Source organism: Neoarius graeffei, chromosome 5 (assembly GCF_027579695.1).
Source record: "Neoarius graeffei isolate fNeoGra1 chromosome 5, fNeoGra1.pri, whole genome shotgun sequence".
Lineage (NCBI taxonomy): Eukaryota > Metazoa > Chordata > Actinopteri > Siluriformes > Ariidae > Neoarius > Neoarius graeffei.
Genome location: NC_083573.1, coordinates 69,810,256 through 69,831,281, shown reverse-complemented (window position 1 = coordinate 69,831,281; position 21,026 = coordinate 69,810,256). Strand labels below are relative to the sequence as shown.

General features: G+C 41.0%; 1 protein-coding gene across 1 annotated transcript in view; it reads right to left on the bottom strand.

The window, feature by feature from the left end:
• decr1 (2,4-dienoyl CoA reductase 1, mitochondrial) overlaps positions 1-21,026 on the bottom strand; it is a 30,272-nt gene extending 9,246 nt beyond the window's left edge. Inside the window, exons 1-6 of the mRNA XM_060920683.1 lie at positions 20,779-21,026; positions 20,288-20,493; positions 13,700-13,757; positions 11,232-11,318; positions 10,922-11,069; positions 5,221-5,320 (exon numbers count right to left, since the gene is read on the bottom strand). Coding sequence (XP_060776666.1) covers positions 5,221-5,320; positions 10,922-11,069; positions 11,232-11,318; positions 13,700-13,757; positions 20,288-20,493; positions 20,779-20,871 — 692 coding nt within the window. The 5' untranslated portion in view covers positions 20,872-21,026. The remainder of the gene's footprint in view (positions 1-5,220; positions 5,321-10,921; positions 11,070-11,231; positions 11,319-13,699; positions 13,758-20,287; positions 20,494-20,778) is intronic.

Sequence of the window (21,026 nt, the reverse complement as noted above, 5' to 3'; positions counted from 1 at the left end):
ACCTACAGTAACTCCCAACTGCTCCCCAGGCACTGTTAGCATGGCTGCCCACTGCTCTGGGTATGTGTGTGCTCATTGCTCACGTGTATGTGCATGTTCACTGCTTCAGATGGGTTAAATGCAGAGAGGAATTTCACAAGTGTGTGATGAATAAAGTTGTGCTTTCTTTCTCTAAACTGACCGTATGGTAGGTGTGAATGTGAATGGTTGTTTGTCTCTGTATCAGCCCTGCAATAACCTGGCGACTTGTCCAGGGTGTACCCTGCCTCTCGCCCATAGTCAGCTGGGATAGGCTCCAGCTTGCCTGCGACCCTGTAGAATAGGATAAGTGGCTACAGATAATGGATGGACATCAATTCACGATAGGTTTGTAAGTCCACAGAAGTGAAGGTTGTTCATCTTATCCAAGTAATTCAAAATTATCAATCTGGTTAATATTACATCACAAGTCCACAGAAATGTAATATGCTTGAATGACATCAATTCAGGGGCGATGTAGTAGTTAGCACTGTCGTTTCACAGCACGAAGGTCCCGGGTTCGAGCCTAGCAGCCGGCGAGGGCCTTTCTGTGTGGAGTTGAAATTTCCATTCAAAAACTACAAGTGTACTGTGCCTGATTATGCTAATAAACATATACAGTATTTAGTGTTACACTTTATTTTAAAATATACCAAATCAGGAAATGGTCATTGTTTAGTCTACTCCCAAGTAAATACATTCACCAGATTTAATCCTAATCTTGATAGATCAAGTTGAAAAAGAAGCTTGACCTAGTGGTGCTTGAAAGTTTGTGAACCCTTTAGAATTTTCTATATTCCTGCATAAATATGACCTAAAACATCATCAGATTTTCACACAAGTCCTAAAAGTAGATAAAGAGAACCCAGTTAATTAAATGAGACAAAAATATTATACTTGGCCATTTATTTATTGAGGAAAATGATCCAATATTACATATCTGAGTGGCAAAAGTATGTGAACCTCTAGGATTAGCAGTTAATTTGAAGGTGAAATTAGAGTCAGGTGTTTTCAATCAATGGGATGACAATCAGGTGTGAGTGGGCACCCTGTTTTATTTAAAGAACAGGGATCTATCAAAGTCTGATCTTCACAACACATGTTTGTGGAAGTGTATCATAGCACGAACAAAGGAGATTTCTGAGGACCTCAGACCAAGCGTTGTTGATGCTCATCAGGCTGGAAAAGGTTACAAAACCATCTCTAAAGAATTTGGACTCCACCAATCCACAATCAGATTGTGTACAAATGGAGGAAATTCAAGACCATTGTCACCTTCCCCAGGAGTGGTCGACCAACAAAGATCACTCCAAGAGTAAGCCGTGTTATAGTCGGCGAGGTCACAAAGGACCCCAGGGTAACTTCTAAGCAACTGAAGGCCTCTCTCACATTGGCTAATGTTAATGTTCATGAGTCCACCATCAGGAGAACACTGAACAACAATGGTGTGCATGGCAGGGTTGCAAGGAGAAAGCCACTGTTCTCCAAAAAGAACATTGCTGCTCGTCTGCAGTTTGCTAAAGATCACGTGGACAATCCAGAAGGCTATTGGAAAAATGTTTTGTGGACGGATGAGACCAAAATAGAACTTTTTGGTTTAAATGAGAAGCGTCATGTTTGGAGAAAGGAAAACACTGCATTCCAGCATAAGAACCTTATCCCATCTGTGAAACATGGTGGTGGTAGTATCATGGTTTGGGCCTGTTTTGCTGCATCTGGGCCAGGACGGCTTGCCATCATTGATGGAACAATGAATTCTGAATTATACCAGCGAATTCTAAAGGAAAATATCAGGTCATCTGTCCATGAACTGAATATCAAGAGAAGGTGGGTCATGCAGCAAGACAACAACCCTAAGCACACAAGTCGTTCTACCAAAGAATGGTTAAAGAAGAATAAAGTTAATGTTTTGGAATGGCCAAGTCAAAGTCCTGACCTTAATCCAATCGAAATGTTGTGGAAGGACCTGTAGCAAGCAGTTCATGTGAGGAAACCAACCAACATCCCAGAGTTGAAGCTGTTCTGTATGGAGGAATGGGCTAAAAATCCTCCAAGCCGGTGTGCAGGACTGATCAACAGTTACCGGAAACGTTTAGTTGCAGTTATTGCAGCACAAGGGGGTCACACCAGGTACTGAAAGCAAAGGTTCACATACTTTTGCCACTCACAGATATGTAATATTGGATCATTTTCCTCAATAAATAAATGACCAAGTATAATATTTTTGTCTCATTTGTTTAACTGGGTTCTCTTTATCTACTTTTAGGACTTGTGTGAAAATCTGATGATGTTTTAGGTCATATTTATGCAGAAATATAGAAAATTCTAAAGGGTTCACAAACTTTCAAGCACCACTGTAGCTTTTCTCAAATGGTATCAAATATCCAAGTTCAATGATGCAAGTCATAAAGTGGCACAAATAAGAAATATTCCTAAAACCTGCACAAAGAGTATAGTTCCTACTATGATTACCATTCTCAACAGTTCAAAGATGTCTATTAACCACAATCTAACCAGCAGAAAGTTAATGACACCTATCACACCAACCACTCAGGCTACGTTTACATTACGTCGAATCAGCGGATCATCAGATTAATGTTCTTAAAATGATTCGCGTTTACACTAAAACCGTTAGCCGTGCACATAGCGACGCCAATACGCAGATACGCTCGGCTCCGCAGGCATCCTGCGCTCCAAATCACTCCGCCCTGAACAGCGAGTGCCCTCTGGAGGGTGCGCACTCCGGCCCTGCGCAGCTCACACAGCGCGCAAGTGAAGTGCAGAAGCCACGATTCGGGACTGAGCCGCTGTGTGTGTGATCCCAGCGCATATCACTTACTACTTGCAAGTGGAAGGATGGCAAGCCTAAAGACAATCATAACTACACAATGGGCAGTATTTGCATCAGTATTTGCAGTATTTTCATACTTTTATACTCTTTAATGAAAGGTGATACAAGGCGGAAGTCCGCGCCGTTTTTCAGCAGTCGCGTCACATGACCAACGCCAGCGAATCAGGAAGGTGGATGTCACAGTGACGTTGTCCAATGAGACGCCAGCTAGAGCTCAGCACAGCGTATTCGCGTATTCTGAATGTTTACACAGCACCGGACCAGATACGATTTAGATTGAATACGTGGACGCTGGCGGATTCCCGTTTCCCCGCTTTTCCAGGGGGTTTAATGTAAACGGACAGTGCATCCGCGAAGAAAACGAGATAGATACGGTCTAATGTAAACGTAGCCTCAGACTGTGCTGCAGTTTGTCTGCTGGGCTAACAGGTTGGGAAATGACCAATCTTCTTCACACAGGTCTTCAAGCATCTCTAAAACACTATCAACAAGAGTCATCAGGAGATGACGTATCCCCCCAGCCCCCACATGAAACCGCACTCCAAATTTTCCTAAGTTGAATTGGTTTCCACGGAAATATGGAAAAAAAAAAAAAAATCACAGAAATCCCAAAATGCCAAAAGGCACAACTCGTCTAGTCACTTAACATAACTGTCAGGTTTCATGAAAAAATTCCTAATAGTTTTTGAGTTATGCTCCAGAAACTAAAATGTTTATAGACGGATGGATGGACAGACAGACGGACAGAGCAATAGCTACAGTATATCCCCCGGCATTATATGCCGGAGGGATAATAAGGCCAGCTATGTTTTTTTTTAAAAATTGGGTTTTTTTTGACACCATTCAGTACTATGCTAGCATTCAAACTGCATTTCATATTTTCATTAACAACTGAATGCGCCATGCGCAGGTAACAAGGAACAAGCCTAGTTTTCCTGGATGACTGATATAGCAATAAAGATCAAGATAACTTTTAGTCTTTGACTTTTATCCTGAGACAGTGCTCTTAGAATAAAAGTCATACTGAATTACAGTATGACTTTGCTGAATTACACCGCTAAAAATAGCAGTTCTCACTATCAACACCTACACAGCATCACAATAAAAGGACTGATTACTTTGCATACAGTGATAACGTCAAAACAATAAATAAGCTTCAAATACAACATAATTCACAAGAGTCCTTATGATTTAGATAACAGAGAATAAAATGGAGATGAGTAAACCCTCATTGCTGCATATTTAGTGTCCAAACACAGGAAAAGGGATAAGCATTTAGCACAATAAGACCTATTTCCACACTGTGGGCTTGGTACAGACAAACTTTTACTGTAATGATAGAGTCCGTGGTGTTCATTTCAGTGACAGAGGCTATGCTATTATAAATGTTTCTCAATCTGGCTACACGTACTCCAAACCAATGAATTTCTGTTGACATCTCCACACAACGTCCTGAATCTGTTGTTCTATTTCACTTCAGTTTGTGTACAGCCATCCTTTTGTACTACCATTACTGTGCAATTCCTCTGTGTATAATATTTGTTATACTGTACGATTAATTGTTATTATATCCACATTCAATGGATATGAGCAATCACATGCTCTGATTAGCTACTCTACTACTAGGATATCAGCTTGTATACCATGAGTAGAGAAAAACAAAATGGCAGAACGTTTTGCTGAACCAACCGAGGACGAAATAAAAACTCTACTCAAAAACAGAACCCCAAAAAATACAAAAAAAGGCAACAAAATATAGAATGAAATTATTTGATGGCAAAAACGTATCTTTTTTTATTTTTCAAGAATTATTATTATAGCATTTTTCACAAATTGCTACTGTCATTTTGACGGGGTGTTTACATTCATCATCTTTAATCATTAAAATTTGTTGAATTTTTTTAGACTGGTTCAAAAGCTCAAAGTTGTTTGAAATTTACATAACTGAACTGTCCAAGGAAGAATTAAATAAATGTCTAAAGCTATTCTATAGCTCGGCACGACAGCAAAAAGGCACTTTCGACAAATAAATTCGTGCAGCCATCGATAGGTTCTTAAGACATCCACCTAAGCTTTTATTCATTGAATTTGCAAAAAATAAAATGCTCCGTTTCTCAAAATCCAGTGAATGTGGATATAATAAAACAGTTATTCCACTCAATCTCGTCATACATGGCTTATAGCCAACTCGGCACTACACACCTCATCAGCTATCAGCTCGTGCACGACTCAATTTCATGGAATAATTGTTAATTATATTGTCTGTGTATTATGATTATTATATTGTCATTATTTGGTTGTTTTTGAAAGTACTGTAAAAAGACAAATTTTACTTTAGCTACTTTACCTACTTGCACAGTGCTTCCACTCCTGCTTTAGCAGATGCACTGGGCACAACAAATCCAGATCCACTCTCAGCATAGATGGTGGTGATGGCCAGAAAAGCAGCACCTGAAAACACCATCTACACATTAATTCTGTCTCTCCAAAACCAAGCAAGCAAGCTGTACTGAGGTTCAAAGTTAAGAGCAGTCAAAGAATACCAAAATGGATTGGATCAAAACCAACTTGTCAAATCTACAGTATGCATCACTGAAAGGTTTTGTTTTTCCTACCAATTTCCAGTATTAAAAAGCTGGCCAATAAAACATGAGTAACAGAACCTCACAACAGAGACTAGCAATTATTTATAATAAAGAAATTGCATGTTCTGTAATTCAAGGAAAAGGTCAAAATAATCACAAAGGGCTGTGCCTCTGTATCTGTGGGGAAGATTCAAATCAAAATTTTCTGATGTATTTTAGTCTTTGATACAGAACTGATGCACTTCCGTTTTAAAAAAACACTTCAATCAACACAAGAGAAAGCTATTCAAATATCATATCTGATTGTGCTGGCCTGTAGTTATGGCAGTGACCCTCACTAACCGAACATGGGCAACCAGAAGAAACACAAGCATGCTGTTTATTAAAATTTAAGTGAAGCGTAAACTACTTACTGTACAATCGACCCAATTTTGACTGTCTCCATATTCCATGCTGTACATATACACATTAGTTTTCTTGAGGAAGCATACTGTATCTTTACTGTGAAAGAGTATAACCACTTATGGGACAGACCAGAATAGAAACTAGTGTGGATTTGTCAGAAAGCTGTTGATGCCACGCACACGTGTCACTTACAGTCATGGCCGAAAGTGTTGGCACCCCAGAATTTTTTTTTCCAGAAAATGAAGCATATCTCCCAGAAAATTATTGCATTTACACGTTTTGTTATATACATGTTTATTTCCTTTGTGTGCATTGGATTAAAACAAAAAGAAAAAGGAAAAAAAGCAAAATTGATATAATTTCATGCAAAACTCAAAAAAATGGGTTGGACAAAATTGTTGGCACCCTCAACTTAATATTTGGTTGCACACTCTTTGGAAAAAATAACTGAAATCAAATCGCTTCCTATAACCATCAACAAGCTTCTTACACCTCTCAACTGGAATTTTGGACCACTCTTCTTTTGCAAATTGTTCCAGTTCTCTCATATTTGAAGGGTGCCTTATCCCAACAGCAATTTTAAGATCTCTCCACAGGTGTTCAATGGGATTCAGATCAGGACTCATTGCTGGCCACTTTAGAACCCTCCAGTGCTTTCTTTCCATCCATTTCTGGGTGCTTTTTGAGGTATGTTTGGGGTCATTGTCCTGCTGGAAGACCCATGACCTAGGACGCAAACCCAGCTTTCTGACACTGGGCCCTACGTTGCGACCCAAAATCCCTTGATAATCTTCAGATTTCATGATACCTTGCACACAGTCAAGGCATCCAGTGCCAGAGGCAGCAAAACAACCCCAAAACATCTTTGAACCTCCACCATATTTGACTGTAGGTATTGTGTTCTTTTCTTTGTAGGCCTCATTCCATTTTCGGTAAACAGTAGAATGATGTGTTTTGCCAAAAAGCTCCATCTTGGTCTCATCTGTCCACAAGACATTTTCCCAGAAGGATTTTGGCTTATTCACATACATTTTGGCAAACTGCAGTCTAGCTTTTTTATGTCTCTGTGTCAGCAGTGGGGTCCTCCTTGGTCTTCTGCAATAGCGTTTCATTTCATTCAAATGTCGACAGATAGTTCACGCTGACACTGATGCACCCTGAGTCTGCAGGAGAACTTGAATACATTTGGAACTTGATTGGGGCTGCTTTTCCACCATTCGGACAATCCTGCGTTGCAACCTTGCATCAATTTTTCTCTTTCATCCTCGTCCAGGGAGATTAGCTACAGTGCCATGGGTTTGGGACTTCTTGATGTTGCGCACTGTGGACAAAGGAACACAAAGATCTCTTGAGATGGCCTTGTAACCTTGAGACTGTTGATATTTCTCCACAATTCTGGTTCTCAAGTCCTCAGACAGCTCTCTTCTCCTCTTTCTGTCTTCCATGTTTAGTGTGGCACACACAGACACACAATGCAAAGATTGAGTCAACTTCTCTCCTTTTTATCTGGTTTCAGGTGTGATTCTTATATTGCCCACACCTGTTACTTGCCACAGGTGAGTTTAAACGAGCATCACAGGCTTGAAACTAAATAATTTACCCACAATTTTGAAAAGGTGCCAATAATTTTGTCCGGCCCATTTTTGGAGTTTTGTGTGAAATTATGCAAATTATTATTTTTTCTTTGTTTTTTTTGTATTGTTTCAATACACACAAAGGAAATAAACATGTGTTTAAAAAAACATGAGTAATTGCAATCATTTTCTGGGAGAAATACTTCATTTTCTGGAAAAAAAAATCTGGGGTGCCAACACTTTCAGCCATGACTGTATGCGTCTCTTTCAGTGCAATTTCTAGGTAATTAAAACAACCTTCCATAACTGCTCCTCTTATTGCTTTGCATAAGAATTGTTTTCTGGTTCTCTCATTTACTTAACATTGAAGATTTATTGCAGAGGAGTTTCTAGTGTCACAGCTCTGTAACAGAGGTAACACTGTTCCTTTAACTTTTCCACCCTAAAAGATGACCTTCAGCCTGCTTTTTATGATTTTTCTGTAACAAGCTGCATTTGTTTGTATATTACACAACTTCAATTCTAAAAAAAAAAGTTAGAAATCCATGTAAAATGTCAATAAATGCAGAATGCGATGATTTGCAAATCATGGAACCCTATATTTCATTGAAAATAGTACAAAGACAACATAGCAAATGTTGAAACTGAGAAATTTATTTATTTATAATTTAAAAAATAGATAGATAGATAGATAGATAGATAGATAGATAGATAGATAGATAGATAGATAGATAGATAGATAGATAGATAGATAGATAGATGGATGGATGCTCATTTTGAATCTGATGCCAGCAACACGTGTCAAATTTTGGGACACCGCCATGTTTATCACTGTGTGGCATCACCTTTACTTTTAACAACACTCTGTAAATGTTTGGGAACTGAGGAGACCAACCGCTGTAGTTTTGAAAGAGAAATGTTGTCCTATTCTTGCATGATAAACAATTTCAGTTGCTCAGCAGTTCAGGGTCTCCTCTGTCATATTTTGCACTTCATAAAATTTGAAAAATGTTTTAAATGGGAGACAGATCTGGACTGCATGCAGGCCATTTTAGCACCCACACTCTTTTACTACAGAGCCATGCAGTTGTAATACATGTAGAATGCAGTTTGATATTGTCTTACTGAAATAAGCAAGGCCTTTCCTGAAAAAAAAAAGTCATCTGGAAGGCAGCGTGATGTTCCAAAACCTGTATATCATTCAGCATTAATGATGCCTTCCCAGATGTGCAAGCTACTCATGCCATGTGCACTAATGCACCCTCATACCATCACAGATGCTGGCTTTTGAACTGTGCACTGATAAGCCGAATGATCCCTCTGCTCTTTAGCCTGGAGGTGTCCATGATTTCCCAAATGAATTTCAAATTCTGATTCGTCAGACTTCAGGACAATTTTCCACTTTACCCTAGTCCATCGTAAAAGAGCTCAGGCCCAGAGAAGGCAGCGGTGTTTCTGGATATTCTTTATATCTGGTTTTAACTTGCATTTGTGGATGCAGTAATGAACTGTTTTCACAGATGATGGTTTTCTGAAGTGTTCCTGAGCCCATACAGTGATTTCCACTTCAGACATGTGTCTGCTTTTAATGCAGTGTCTCCTGAGGGCCTGAAGATCATGGACATCCAGTTTTGGTTTTCAGTCTTGTCCCTTGCGCACAAAAATTTCTCAGAATTCTCTGAATCTTTTAATGATATTATGTACCATAGATGATGTGATCCACAAATTCTTTGCAATTTTACATTGAGGAACATTATTCTTAAATTGTTGCACTGTTTACCCATGCAGTCTTTCACAGAGCGGTGAACCCCTCCCCATCTTTACGTTTGAGAGACTCCGCCTCTCTGGGATGCTCTTTTTATGTACAATCACATTACTGATTTGTTGTCAACCAACATAATTAGGTTTTTTTTTGTCCTTTATATATATATATATATATATATATATATATATATATATATATATATATATATATAAACATCACACAACTTTCTGGTCTTTTGCTGCCTTGTCCCAACTTTTTTGAAACGTCGCTAACAGTAATTCAAAATGAGCAGATATTTTACAAAATAATAAAATAAATAAATAGAAAAACAAAAAGATTTTTCAGTTTCAACATTTGATAAGTTATTTTTGTACTATTTTCAATAAATATCAGGTTCCCATGAATTGCAAATCATAGCATTCTGTTTTTATTTACATTTTGCACAGCATCCCAACTTGTTTGGAAATGGGGTTATAAATTTCAGGGAGCCTGTTGAAGGAACAACTGTTTATTGCTACTATAAAGTAAATGAACTAACTTGTCTCATGGATATTACACATTAAATGTTGGGAGTTAAATTCATGTTTTGTTTCATTTCCTTCTTATGGTAAATGTTTGTCTAATGGGTGTCCCATTCATATCAAGTTAAAGTCCTTCTTATGCCAGAATCTGCTCTTCCCAGGCAGTCTCCTGTCTCAGCACTAACCAATTCTTTAAGGTGCATGGGTGCGGCGCCTATCTCTGTTTCGATAGCCCTCAGCCTCTCGCCTATACAGCTAGGGTTACAGTGGAGGGCTAGTTCTCTGGTAACCGCGAGAGTTTGACTTCCCCACTCACATCTGTATTGCAGCGTGCCTTGCCAGACGGTAGTAGGTACCATTTTTATGATGGTCTTTGGTACGACCTGACCCCAAGCAGAACTCGCAATCTCCCGGTCGATTACGCTAACCACTAAGCCAACTCACAGTCTCCCATTTATATAGTTGAATTATAATCATAAAATCCATCTGTGCTGTGATCATAAAAGGTTCCATAATTTGGGTGTTTCTCAGTGTCAAGGACAGATCTTTAATGGCTGCGTTTCAAGGATGCCACGTCATCGACTCCCACCAAAGGACTGCTCCAATGACTAGGATTCTTTTAATTCTACCAAGGACAGAGTGCTTCATTCAGAGAATTTTCCAGGATGTGTGTGTATCCTCTGAGTTCTTAAAGAACCCACAATCCTATGCACACGTACAAAGTAGGACCTTTTCAATGATGCACACCTGCCTAGCCTCTGGAAGACCTGACTTGATCTACCCTCCCTACCAAGGAAGCATCCCTGGTATTGAGAAACAGCCTCTCTCTTACACTCTAAGGGGTCTCTGGCTGTTTAAAAAAAAAAAAAAAAGAGAGAACCTTTCATGAGCTACTTTAACTCTCACAACATTAATTGTTAAATCGCATACATTCGTATCATTCGGGGTTATCAAACAAACACATGCTTGCGAGAGTGCAACAACTACAACCTGATTATTTACTGCCATCTTGTGGTTGGATATTGCAATCAAAAATTTAGCATTTATCAAAATGCCATATTTCTGAAAGTTAGACCGAATTAAGGATTAGGTTCTGAATTACGAAGATCAAGAGCAAACTATAAACTGTGAGTAAGCAAGCTAAACTGCATGCACTATAACATTTGACAGCAACTAAATCATCTTAAGGTGATGATTCTAACCTTTCTCGGCTTTGATTAGACGTTTCCCAATGTCCAGTGTGACATAGGCTGTGCCGTTCAGAACTATGTCCGTTATGGTTTTCCATGCATTGGGCGAGAGCTTTTCAGAAGGAGAAATGAAATTTCCTGCAGCGTTGTTGATCACCACCTGAGTATGAAAGAGGACACAGCATTCATGCGATTTCAAGACTCAATACAAAAAGTGTTCAACACGACACCTTATTCACATTCTTGCTTCAAAACTATTTCAGCTCAAGGATCTGTATCACAATATTGATTTCCAAGCAGCTGAGAAATGGTACCTACGTACATCAGGAAGCCCAACATCAGCAACCAGCTGGTCTACAGCAGCCTGTACAGAGTCTGGGTCCCTCACATTACACTGCACAGCACGAACCTGCAACATGCACCACATCACTCAGCATTATGGGTGTAAAGATTCACCAAGTAAAACTGAGGCACTGGTCAACAACAATGCAAAATAATGTATCAAATAAATCGCATTTTATTGCACTGAATCAATGCTTCTGCTTTTAATTAGGATTGATGAGCTGAGATATGGGCGGCACGGTGGTGTAGTGGTTAGCGCTGTCGCCTCACAGCAAGAAGGTCCGGGTTCGAGCCCCGTGGCCGGCGAGGGCCTTTCTGTGCGGAGTTTGCATGTTCTCCCTGTGTCCACGTGGGTTTCCTCCGGGTGCTCCGGTTTCCCCCACAGTCCAAAGACATGCAGGTTAGGTTAACTGGTGACTCTAAATTGACCGTAGGTGTGAATGTGAGTGTGAATGGTTGTCTGTGTCTATGTGTCAGCCCTGTGATGACCTGGCGACTTGTCCAGGGTGTACCCTGCCTTTCGCCCGTAGTCAGCTGGGATAGGCTTCAGCTTGCCTGCAACCCTGTAGAACAGGATAAAGCGGCTAGAGATAATGAGATGAGATGAGCTGAGATATGAAAACTGGAAGAGAAGATGCCCACCCCTACTCAGCACTGACTACCTTTGAGCAGGTAAATTACTGAAGTAAAAATGATTAGTAATAAATGTAACTTTTTTTTTTATTTGTAACATTTCACGTTTTGATCACATTACGCCAGTGCTAGTAGATTTACATTGGTTGCCCATTAAATTTTGCATTGATTTTAAGATACTGTTAATAACTTATAAAGCTATACATGGCCTAGCCCCAGACTATATACTAGAGCTCATCAGAGGTGGACAGTAATGAAGTACATTTACTTGAGTTCTGTACTTAAGTACACTTTTTGAGTATCTGTATTTTACTTGAGTATTTTTTTTGGAAACTTATGACTTTAACTTCACTACATTTGAAAGGCAAATATCGTACTTTTCACTCCACTACATTTCTATCAAGTTCCTCGTCACTATGAAGCAGCTTTGAAAGTGGATTTTTTTTCTTTTCTAAAACATGATTGTTTTTTTCGTCGGTGACACCGAGACAGCCGATCAGTAATCACTAGGGTCACGTCACGTCCACAGACTGTATAAAATCAAGTTCAGTGATTTCTCAGCAGCATTATTTGAACACGATCAGTTGATGGCAGAATGGAAGGAGGCGGTTCTTCTGGGGAATGCACGCACTCATGGCCATACCTAGAACCCATGTTTCAGTTTTCTGTACAGATTAAAGATTCGTTTTGTTTTAATTGTTTGCCAAAAACGAACCACATCACAGCTTACAAAAACTCACCATCCAACCTGCAGAAGCATATTGAGGGATGTAAAAGTTTTATTCCAAGAGAAAGCTTGCAGTGAAGTTGTCTGTGCTTTTAGAGCTAGCGATAACGTTGCAATAGCTATGCAGTCTGGTTAGTCAAATGACCTTCTATGGATTTCCCCGCCAGGTTGCCATCGCCTTGTCCAAGGCTAACATTTACACATAGCTAGTTAACTTGGACACTGTTAGTTAGCATGTAAAAATGAAGTTACGCTAAGATGAATAACGTTAACTTATCTGAAGTGCTTTCAGAAATATGTTTTAGCATAATCTTGCCAAATAAACAGAATGTAGAAATCTTTCTTTTCTAGTAGCATTAGCTACACAATATGATTTCAAGTTTGAAAAGAGTTTACTAGCATGTCAGGTGGAGCTTCACTGACTAGCTAGCTTAACGTTAAACCACCATGATGGCACAGCACGTGTTCATTTTGTGAATTCACATTTCTGTCTTTGGTAGCGGCATTAGGTTTTGTAAGTGCTGTGGCAATAATACAACGATGCATTGACAGAAAACGTACTTTTAATACTTAAGTAACGAAGTTGGGTACTTTGTCCACCTCAGGAAATCCTTGCTATTAGAACTCCATCACATTATAGCCAAAGGTCTAATAGTGAACTATTATTACAGCCACCAAGAGTTACAACATTCACTACATTGGGTGATTGCACGTTTGTATCTGCAGCACCCAAACTGTGGAACAAATTACCTAGGGAGCTTCGCAACGCAGGATCTGTAGATATTTTTAAGAAATTACTTAAGACTTAACTTTTTAAAGAGGCTTTTCATCATTAATGTTTATATTTAGACAGTTTTATTAATTTATTTTATCATCATGCTTTTAAATCAGTTTTGGTTGTGTTCTAGGTTTTCCTTTTAAGCAATTTTGGGGTTGAATTTTGTGGAATGGTGTTGTGTACGTATTTAATTATTGTAATGTGCATGTGAACATTTGTATGAAACATGTGCAATATAAGTAATAATAAACTTAAACTTATATAACAGAGACCAATTCATGAATGTACTGTATTCAGCTCCAGTTATTACTTTATTCCCAGTCTGTTGTGAGATTTCCTCAGCAGTTTGTTGTAGAACATCTAGTTTTCTACAAAAAAGAAAAAGTTCAATTACATCAGTAAAATTTATTTGTCAAGAGCACATGCCAAGGTTACAATAATTAGATCAAAAGGACAATGGAAGTGAATTGGGCTGGACAGCAAATTTACAATACACTTTTTTCATGAGAGGGTACCAGAGTCAATTGCAGGTATTGTCAGCATTTCATAATACAAACATTTGCCTCCATTCAGTACATGTTAAAAAAACTGTACTGAATTTTAAAAATTATACAACTGAAAAACATTTTGTCCAGATTCCCCCCCAATTTACTTATTGTCCAAAATGTATTTCGTAAATACAGGGGGCTGCAAAAGTAGGTATACAGTAATGAAAAACAAAACGTTCGCACCAAACATTATTTTACTGATTATACAAACATTAATAATAAACATATTAATCCCTCAAATGTTCAAACTATTTGCCCCCGGTATTCACACACTCCACTAGTTGAGTGTAGACAACCAAGCACACTCTGGCACAAACGTCTTTATCAGCATCAATTTCCTGGCAAGCCTCCCATATGAACTGAATCATGGAATCAACAGAACGTGGCTTGCTTGCGAAAACCCTATCTTTTACACATCCCCAGAAAAAGAAATCCATAGGGATGAGATCTGGCGAACGTGGTGGCCAGTCAACGGTTCCCCGACGTCCAATCCACCTTTTGGGAAATTCTTTGTCAAGTAGCGCACGCACATTGAGTGCAAAGTGCAGTGGCGCCCCATCCTGCTGAAAGTAGAAGTCGTCCTGCTGCTGTTGTTCACGTATAATCCTTACTGTATACCTACTTTTGCAGCCCCCTGTATTACATTGTGTTATCAAACCTACTATACGTGTGTGTATATACACATACAGTTAGGTCCATAAATATTTGGACAGAGACAACATTTTTCTAATTTTGGTTCTGTACATTACCACAATGAATTTTGAACAAAACAATTCAGATGCAGTTGAAGTTCAGACTTTTAGCTTTAATTCAGTGGGTTGAACAAAATGATTGCATACAAATGTGAGGAACTAAAGCATTTTTTAAACACAATCCCTTCATTTCAGGGGCTCAAAAGTGATTGGACAAATTAAATAATTGTAAATAAAATGTTCATTTCCAATACTTGGTTGAAAACCCTTTGTTGGCAACGACTGCCTGAAGTCTTGAACTCATGGACATCACCAGACGCTGTGTTTCCTCCTTTTTAATGCTCTGCCAGGCCTTTACTGCAGCGGTTTTCAGTTGCTGTTTGTTTGTGGGCCTTTCTGTCTGAAGTTTAGTCTTTAACAAGTGAAATGCATGTTCAATTGGGTTGAGATCAGGTGACTGACTTGGCCATTCAAGAATATTCCACTTCTTTGCTTTAATAAACTCCTGGGTTGCTTTGGCTTTGTTTTGGGTCATTGTCCATCTGTCTTATGAAACGCCGACCAATCAGTTTGGCTGGATTTGAGCACACAGTATGTCTCTGAATACCTCAGAATTCATCCGGCTGCTTCTGTCCTGTGTCACATCATCAATAAACACTAGTGACCCAGTGCCACTGGCAGCCATGCATGCCCAAGCCATCACACCGTCTCCGCCGTGTTTTACAGATGATGTGGTATGCTTTGGATCATGAGCTGTACCATGCCTTTACCATACTTTTTTCTTTCCATCATTCTGGTAGAGGTTGATCTTGGTTTCATCTGTCCAAAGAATGTTCTTCCAGAACTGTGCTGGCTTTTTTAGATGTTTTTTAGCAAAGTCCAATCTAGCCTTTTTATTCTTGAGGATTATGAGTGGCTTGCACCACGCAGTGAACCCTCTGTATTTACTTTCATGCAGTCTTCTCTTTATGGTAGATTTGGATATTGATACGCCTACCTCCTGGAGAGTGTTGTTCACTTGGTTGGCTGTTGTGAAGGGGTTTCTCTTCACCATGGAAATTATTCTGCAATCATCCACCACTGTTGTCTTCTGTGGGTGCCCAGGTCTTTTTGCATTGATGAGTTCACCAATGGCGGCACGGTGGTGTAGTGGTTAGCGCTGTCGCCTCACAGCAAGAAGGTCCAGGTTCGAGCCACGTGGCCGGTGAGGGCCTTTCTGTGCGGAGTTTGCATGTTTTCCCCGTGTCCGCGTGGGTTTCCTCCGGGTGCTCCGGTTTCCCCGACAGTCCAAAGACATGCAGGTTAGGTTAACTGGTGACTCTAAATTGACCGTAGGTGTGAATGTGAGTGTGAATGGTTGTCTGTGTCTATGTGTCAGCCCTGTGATGACCTGGCGACTTGTCCAGGGTGAACCCCGCCTTTTGCCCGTAGTCAGCTGGGATAGGCTCCAGCTTGCCTGCGACCCTGTAGAACAGGATAAAGCGGCTAGAGATAATGAGATGAGATGAGTTCACCAGTGCTTTCTTTCTTTCTCAGGATGTACCAAACTGTAGATTTTGCCACTCCTAATATTCTAGCAATTTCTCGGATGGGTTTTTTCTGTTTCCGCAGCTTAAGGATGGCTTGTTTCACCTGCATGGAGAGCTCCTTTGACTGCATGTTTTCTTCACAGCAAAATCTTCCAAATGCAAGCACCACACCTCAAATCAACTCCAGGCCTTTTATCTGCTTAATTGAGAATGACATAACGAAGGAATTGCCCACACCTGCCCATGAAATAGCCTTTGAGTCAACTGTCCAATTACTTTTGGTCCCTTTAAAAACAGGGTGGCACATGTTAAGGAGCTGAAACTCCTAAACCCTTCATCCAATTTTAATGTGGATACCCTCAAATGAAAGCTGAAAGTCTGGACTTTATGTCCATTATATAACTATAACTTGAATATGGGCGGCACGGTGGTGTAGTGGTTAGCGCTGTCGCCTCACAGCAAGAAGGTCCTGGGTTCGAGCCCCGGGGCCGGCGAGGGCCTTTCTGTGTGGAGTTTGCATGTTCTCCCTGTGTCCGCGTGGGTTTCCTCCGGGTGCTCCGGTTTCCCCCACAGTCCAAAGACATGCAGGTTAGGTTAACTGGTGACTCTAAATTGACTGTAGGTGTGAATGTGAGTGTGAATGGTTGTCTGTGTCTATGTGTCAGCCCTGTGATGACCTGGCGACTTGTCCAGGGTGTACCCCGCCTTTCGCCCGTAGTCAGCTGGGATAGGCTCCAGATTGCCTGCGACCCTGTAGAAGGATAAAGCGGCTAGAGATAATGAGATGAGATGAGACTTGAATATGTTTCAGTAAACAGGTAAAAAAAAAAAAAATGTGTGTCAGTGTCCAAATATATATGGACCTAACTGTACATACACACACACACACACACACACACATATATACATATATATATACACACACACACACACACACACACACATATATATATATACACACAATTTTATATATGTAAATGGAAATGTGGAAGACAACCCTAGAGGCCAACTCAAAACCCATTGCCCAAGTCAACATCAAGTGCGGCATATACCAAGGAGATGCGCCATCACCACTGCTGTTCTGCATAGGCCTGAACCCCCTCAGTCAGATCATCACGAAGAGCGGCTACGGGTACCGATTCCGTAGTGGGGCAACAATCAGCCACCTGCTCTACATGGATGACATCAAGCTGTATGCCAGGAATGAGCGAGAAATAGACTCGCTGATCCACACCACCCGGATCTACAGCGATGACATAGGGATGTCATTCGGATTGGACAAGTGTGGCCGGATGGTCTCAAAGAGAGGCAAGATGATCCGGACTGAAGGGATTGACCTACCAGAGGGCAACATAGGTGATATCCAAGACAGCTACAAGTACCTTGGCATCCCACAGGCTAATGGAAACCATGAAGAGGCCACAAGGAAGTCAACCACAGCCAAATACCTCCAGAGAGTAAGGCAGGTCCTGAAAAGTCAGCTGAATGGTAAAAACAAGGTCCGAGCCATCAACATGTACGCACTACCAGTCATCAGATACCCCGCTGGTATCATAAACTGGCCAAAGGAGGAGATAGAAGCCACAGATATCAAGACTAGAAAGCTCCTCACCATGCATGGAGGGTTCCACCCCAAGTCCAGCACCCTGAGACTATACACTAAGCGGAAAGAGGGAGGCCGAGGGCTAGTGAGTGTCAAGACCACGGTCCAGGATGAAACATCGAAAATCCGAGAATACATCAGAAAGATGGCCCCAAAGGATGAACTGCTAAGTGAATGTCTCAGGCAGCAGAACCCTGATGAGAGTGCAGAGGAGGAGGAGGAACAGACAACCTGGAGAGACAAACCCCTACATGGCATGTACCACCGTCAGATAGAGGAAGTGGCTGATATCAAGAAATCCTACCAGTGGCTGGATAATGCAGGACTGACAGACAGCACAGAGGCACTAATCATGGCAGCACAAGAACAGGCCATAAGCACAAGAGCCATAGAGGCCAGGATCTACCAGAGTAGATCAGACCCAAGATGCAGACTGTGCAAAGAAGCCCCTGAAACAGTCCAGCACATAGTAGCAGGGTGTAAGATGCTAGCTGGATCAGCGTACATGGAGAGGCACAACCAAGTGGCTGGGATAGTATACAGGAACATCTGCAACCAGTATGGAATAGAAATACCCAAGTCCCAATGGGCCATACCACAGAAGGTGGCTGAGAACAACAGGGCCAAGATTCTGTGGGACTTCAGCTTCCAGACTGACAAACAGATCCTGGCTAACCAACCGGACATAGTGGTGGTGGACAAAGAGCAGAAGAGGGTGGTGGTGATAGATGTGGCGATCCCAGCTGACGCCAACATCAGGAAGAAGGAACATGAGAAACTTGAGAAGTATCAAGGGTTGAAAGAGCAGCTGGAACGGATGTGGAAGGTCAAGGGTTGCGTGGTCCCCGTGGTAGTGGGGGCACTTGGGGCAGTAACCCCCAAACTGGGAGAGTGGCTCCAGCAAATCCCAGGAACAACATCTGAAGCCTCAGTCCAGAAGAGCGCAGTCCTAGGAACATCGAAGATACTGCGCAGAACCCTCAAACTCCCAGGCCTCTGGTAGAGGACCCGAGCTTGAGGATGACATGGATACCACCCCCCCGCCGGGGGTGAGAAGGAGATTTTTTTTTTTTTTTACACACACACACACACATACATATATACACACAATTTTATATTATATATATATATATATATATATATATATATATATATATATATATATATATGCGCCTGTGTTACCTTCTGGCTCTCCCCTTTTAGTTATGCTGTCATAGTTAGTTGCCGGAGTCCCTGCTTGTACTCAGTGCAATATGTATACTGTTCCTACTTATTCAGGTGACATTGGGCATACCTAACAACCTGTGTTTTCTCTCTCTCTCTCTCTTCCCCTTCCCCCCCCCAAATCTGTCCCTCTGAGTTACATGTCGGTCCTGGGATCGAGATGCTGACCTCTTCTGCTCCTCGGACCTGCCTGATCCATCCTGGTGCCCTGTGTCTGGTCGGAGCCTCATCGCATCGCTCCTGTGGAGGACGGCCCCATGTGGACAGTTGAAAGTCACACCTGGAGGACGCTCTGGACTCTTACAGTAATGCTTTTACGGCTGAGGACTACAGTTGCCTTGCTAACTTTAGGACTGCAGTTGTCATGAACAGTTTTGCACTCAAGTTTCCATCAATGAAGAGTTTATAACATCAACGAAACTGACTTCATGTTAAAACTGTTAATGTTATAATCATGCTGTCTGTTGTTGCCCGAATGAGGATGGGTTCCCTTTTGAGCCTGGTTCCTCTCGAGGTTTCTTCCTCTTGTCGCCTGAGGGAGTTTTTCCTTGCCACAGTCGCCACAGACGTACTGATTTGGGATAGATTAGGGATAAAATTAGCTTGTGTTTTAAGTCATTCAAATTCTGTAAAGCTGCTTTGCGACAATGCTTATTGTTAAAAGCACTATACAAATAAACTTGACTTGACATCCTGATGTCAAAACCATTACAAAGTCCAGAGGCGAGTTCTATAGATGTAATCCATCTCATCTCATCTCATTATCTCTAGCCGCTTTATCCTGTTCTACAGGGTCGCAGGCAAGCTGGAGCCTATCCCAGCTGACTACGGGCGAAAGGCGGGGTACACCCTGGACAAATCGCCGGGTCATCATATTCTTTCAACATAATGTTCGTAATGGTAAGTCTTTTTTGGAGCACTGGCATCTCAATGGTTGAGGCTTTAGGTTATTGGTCTGAAGGTTGGGGTTTCAAGCCCCAACATTGCCAAGCTGCCATTGTTGGACCCTTGAGCAAAGTTGTAAACCGTCTCTGCTCCAGATGAGCTGTATCATGGCTGGCCCTCCAACTTCCTAACAAGCTGGGATATGCAAAGAAAATAATTTCACTATGCTGTAATGTATATGTGACAAATAAAGTCTTTTTCACTAAAGGACAGCAATTCTGCAGAACACCCTGACCGGTGCATTTTCAGATTATGCGCTAAAGAGGGACAGAAACCAGTCCCTCAGCCTTCCTGGCTATAACATGGTGTAGTTTTTCAAAGAATGTGTATAAATGTGTGAATAAATGCATCACTGACCTGCTGGCGATGACACACTGTGCCCCGAGGGCAGACAGAGCAGTGGTCATGCCTTTCCCCAGACCTGTACCTCCTCCTGTGATGAAGGCCACCTTGTTTTGAAAAGTCCCAGCTGGAAGCATCACTCCTTCAGATGGAGGGAAGAATCCTGCCTGAGGAGCTGAAGGACTCTTCTGCCATAAAGCCTTTGTCCCATTTCCAAAGAACTGGAGGAAGAATGTAAAGTGGCAGAGCCAAGCAGCAGAAGAAATAACCTTTCACCTACTTTACTAACTTCGTCACTCCCTGACTGTTTGTTGTTATTAAAGTTTCTAATCATTCAAATATACAGTAAATACTGTATGCAGGCATAAAATATATTTCCTTACAACGATTCAGTTTAATGGTTCCATACCAGGTAAATTAAATGTCAAGATTATCAGCAGCAAGCTTCTAAACTTAAAGTTTTAAATAAATAAATAAACAGATAAAATTAAATAAACTCGTCTTACCCGTGCATGAGATAAACATGTCCATAGAGATTTACGTGTGTATATTAACCTCGACCACAGCACCATGTTTTCCATCCTGACCACCTTCAACATTAATGCAAAATGAGTATTTACAGCCCTGCACAAAACCTAAACCAAATCTAACCCTATTTATATTATTCCCTGTAAACACTGGGTGACAAAAACTGTAAAGCTTTAAAACAATTTAAAACGTCGACACAAATATTCTTGAGCATAAAAAATATTGC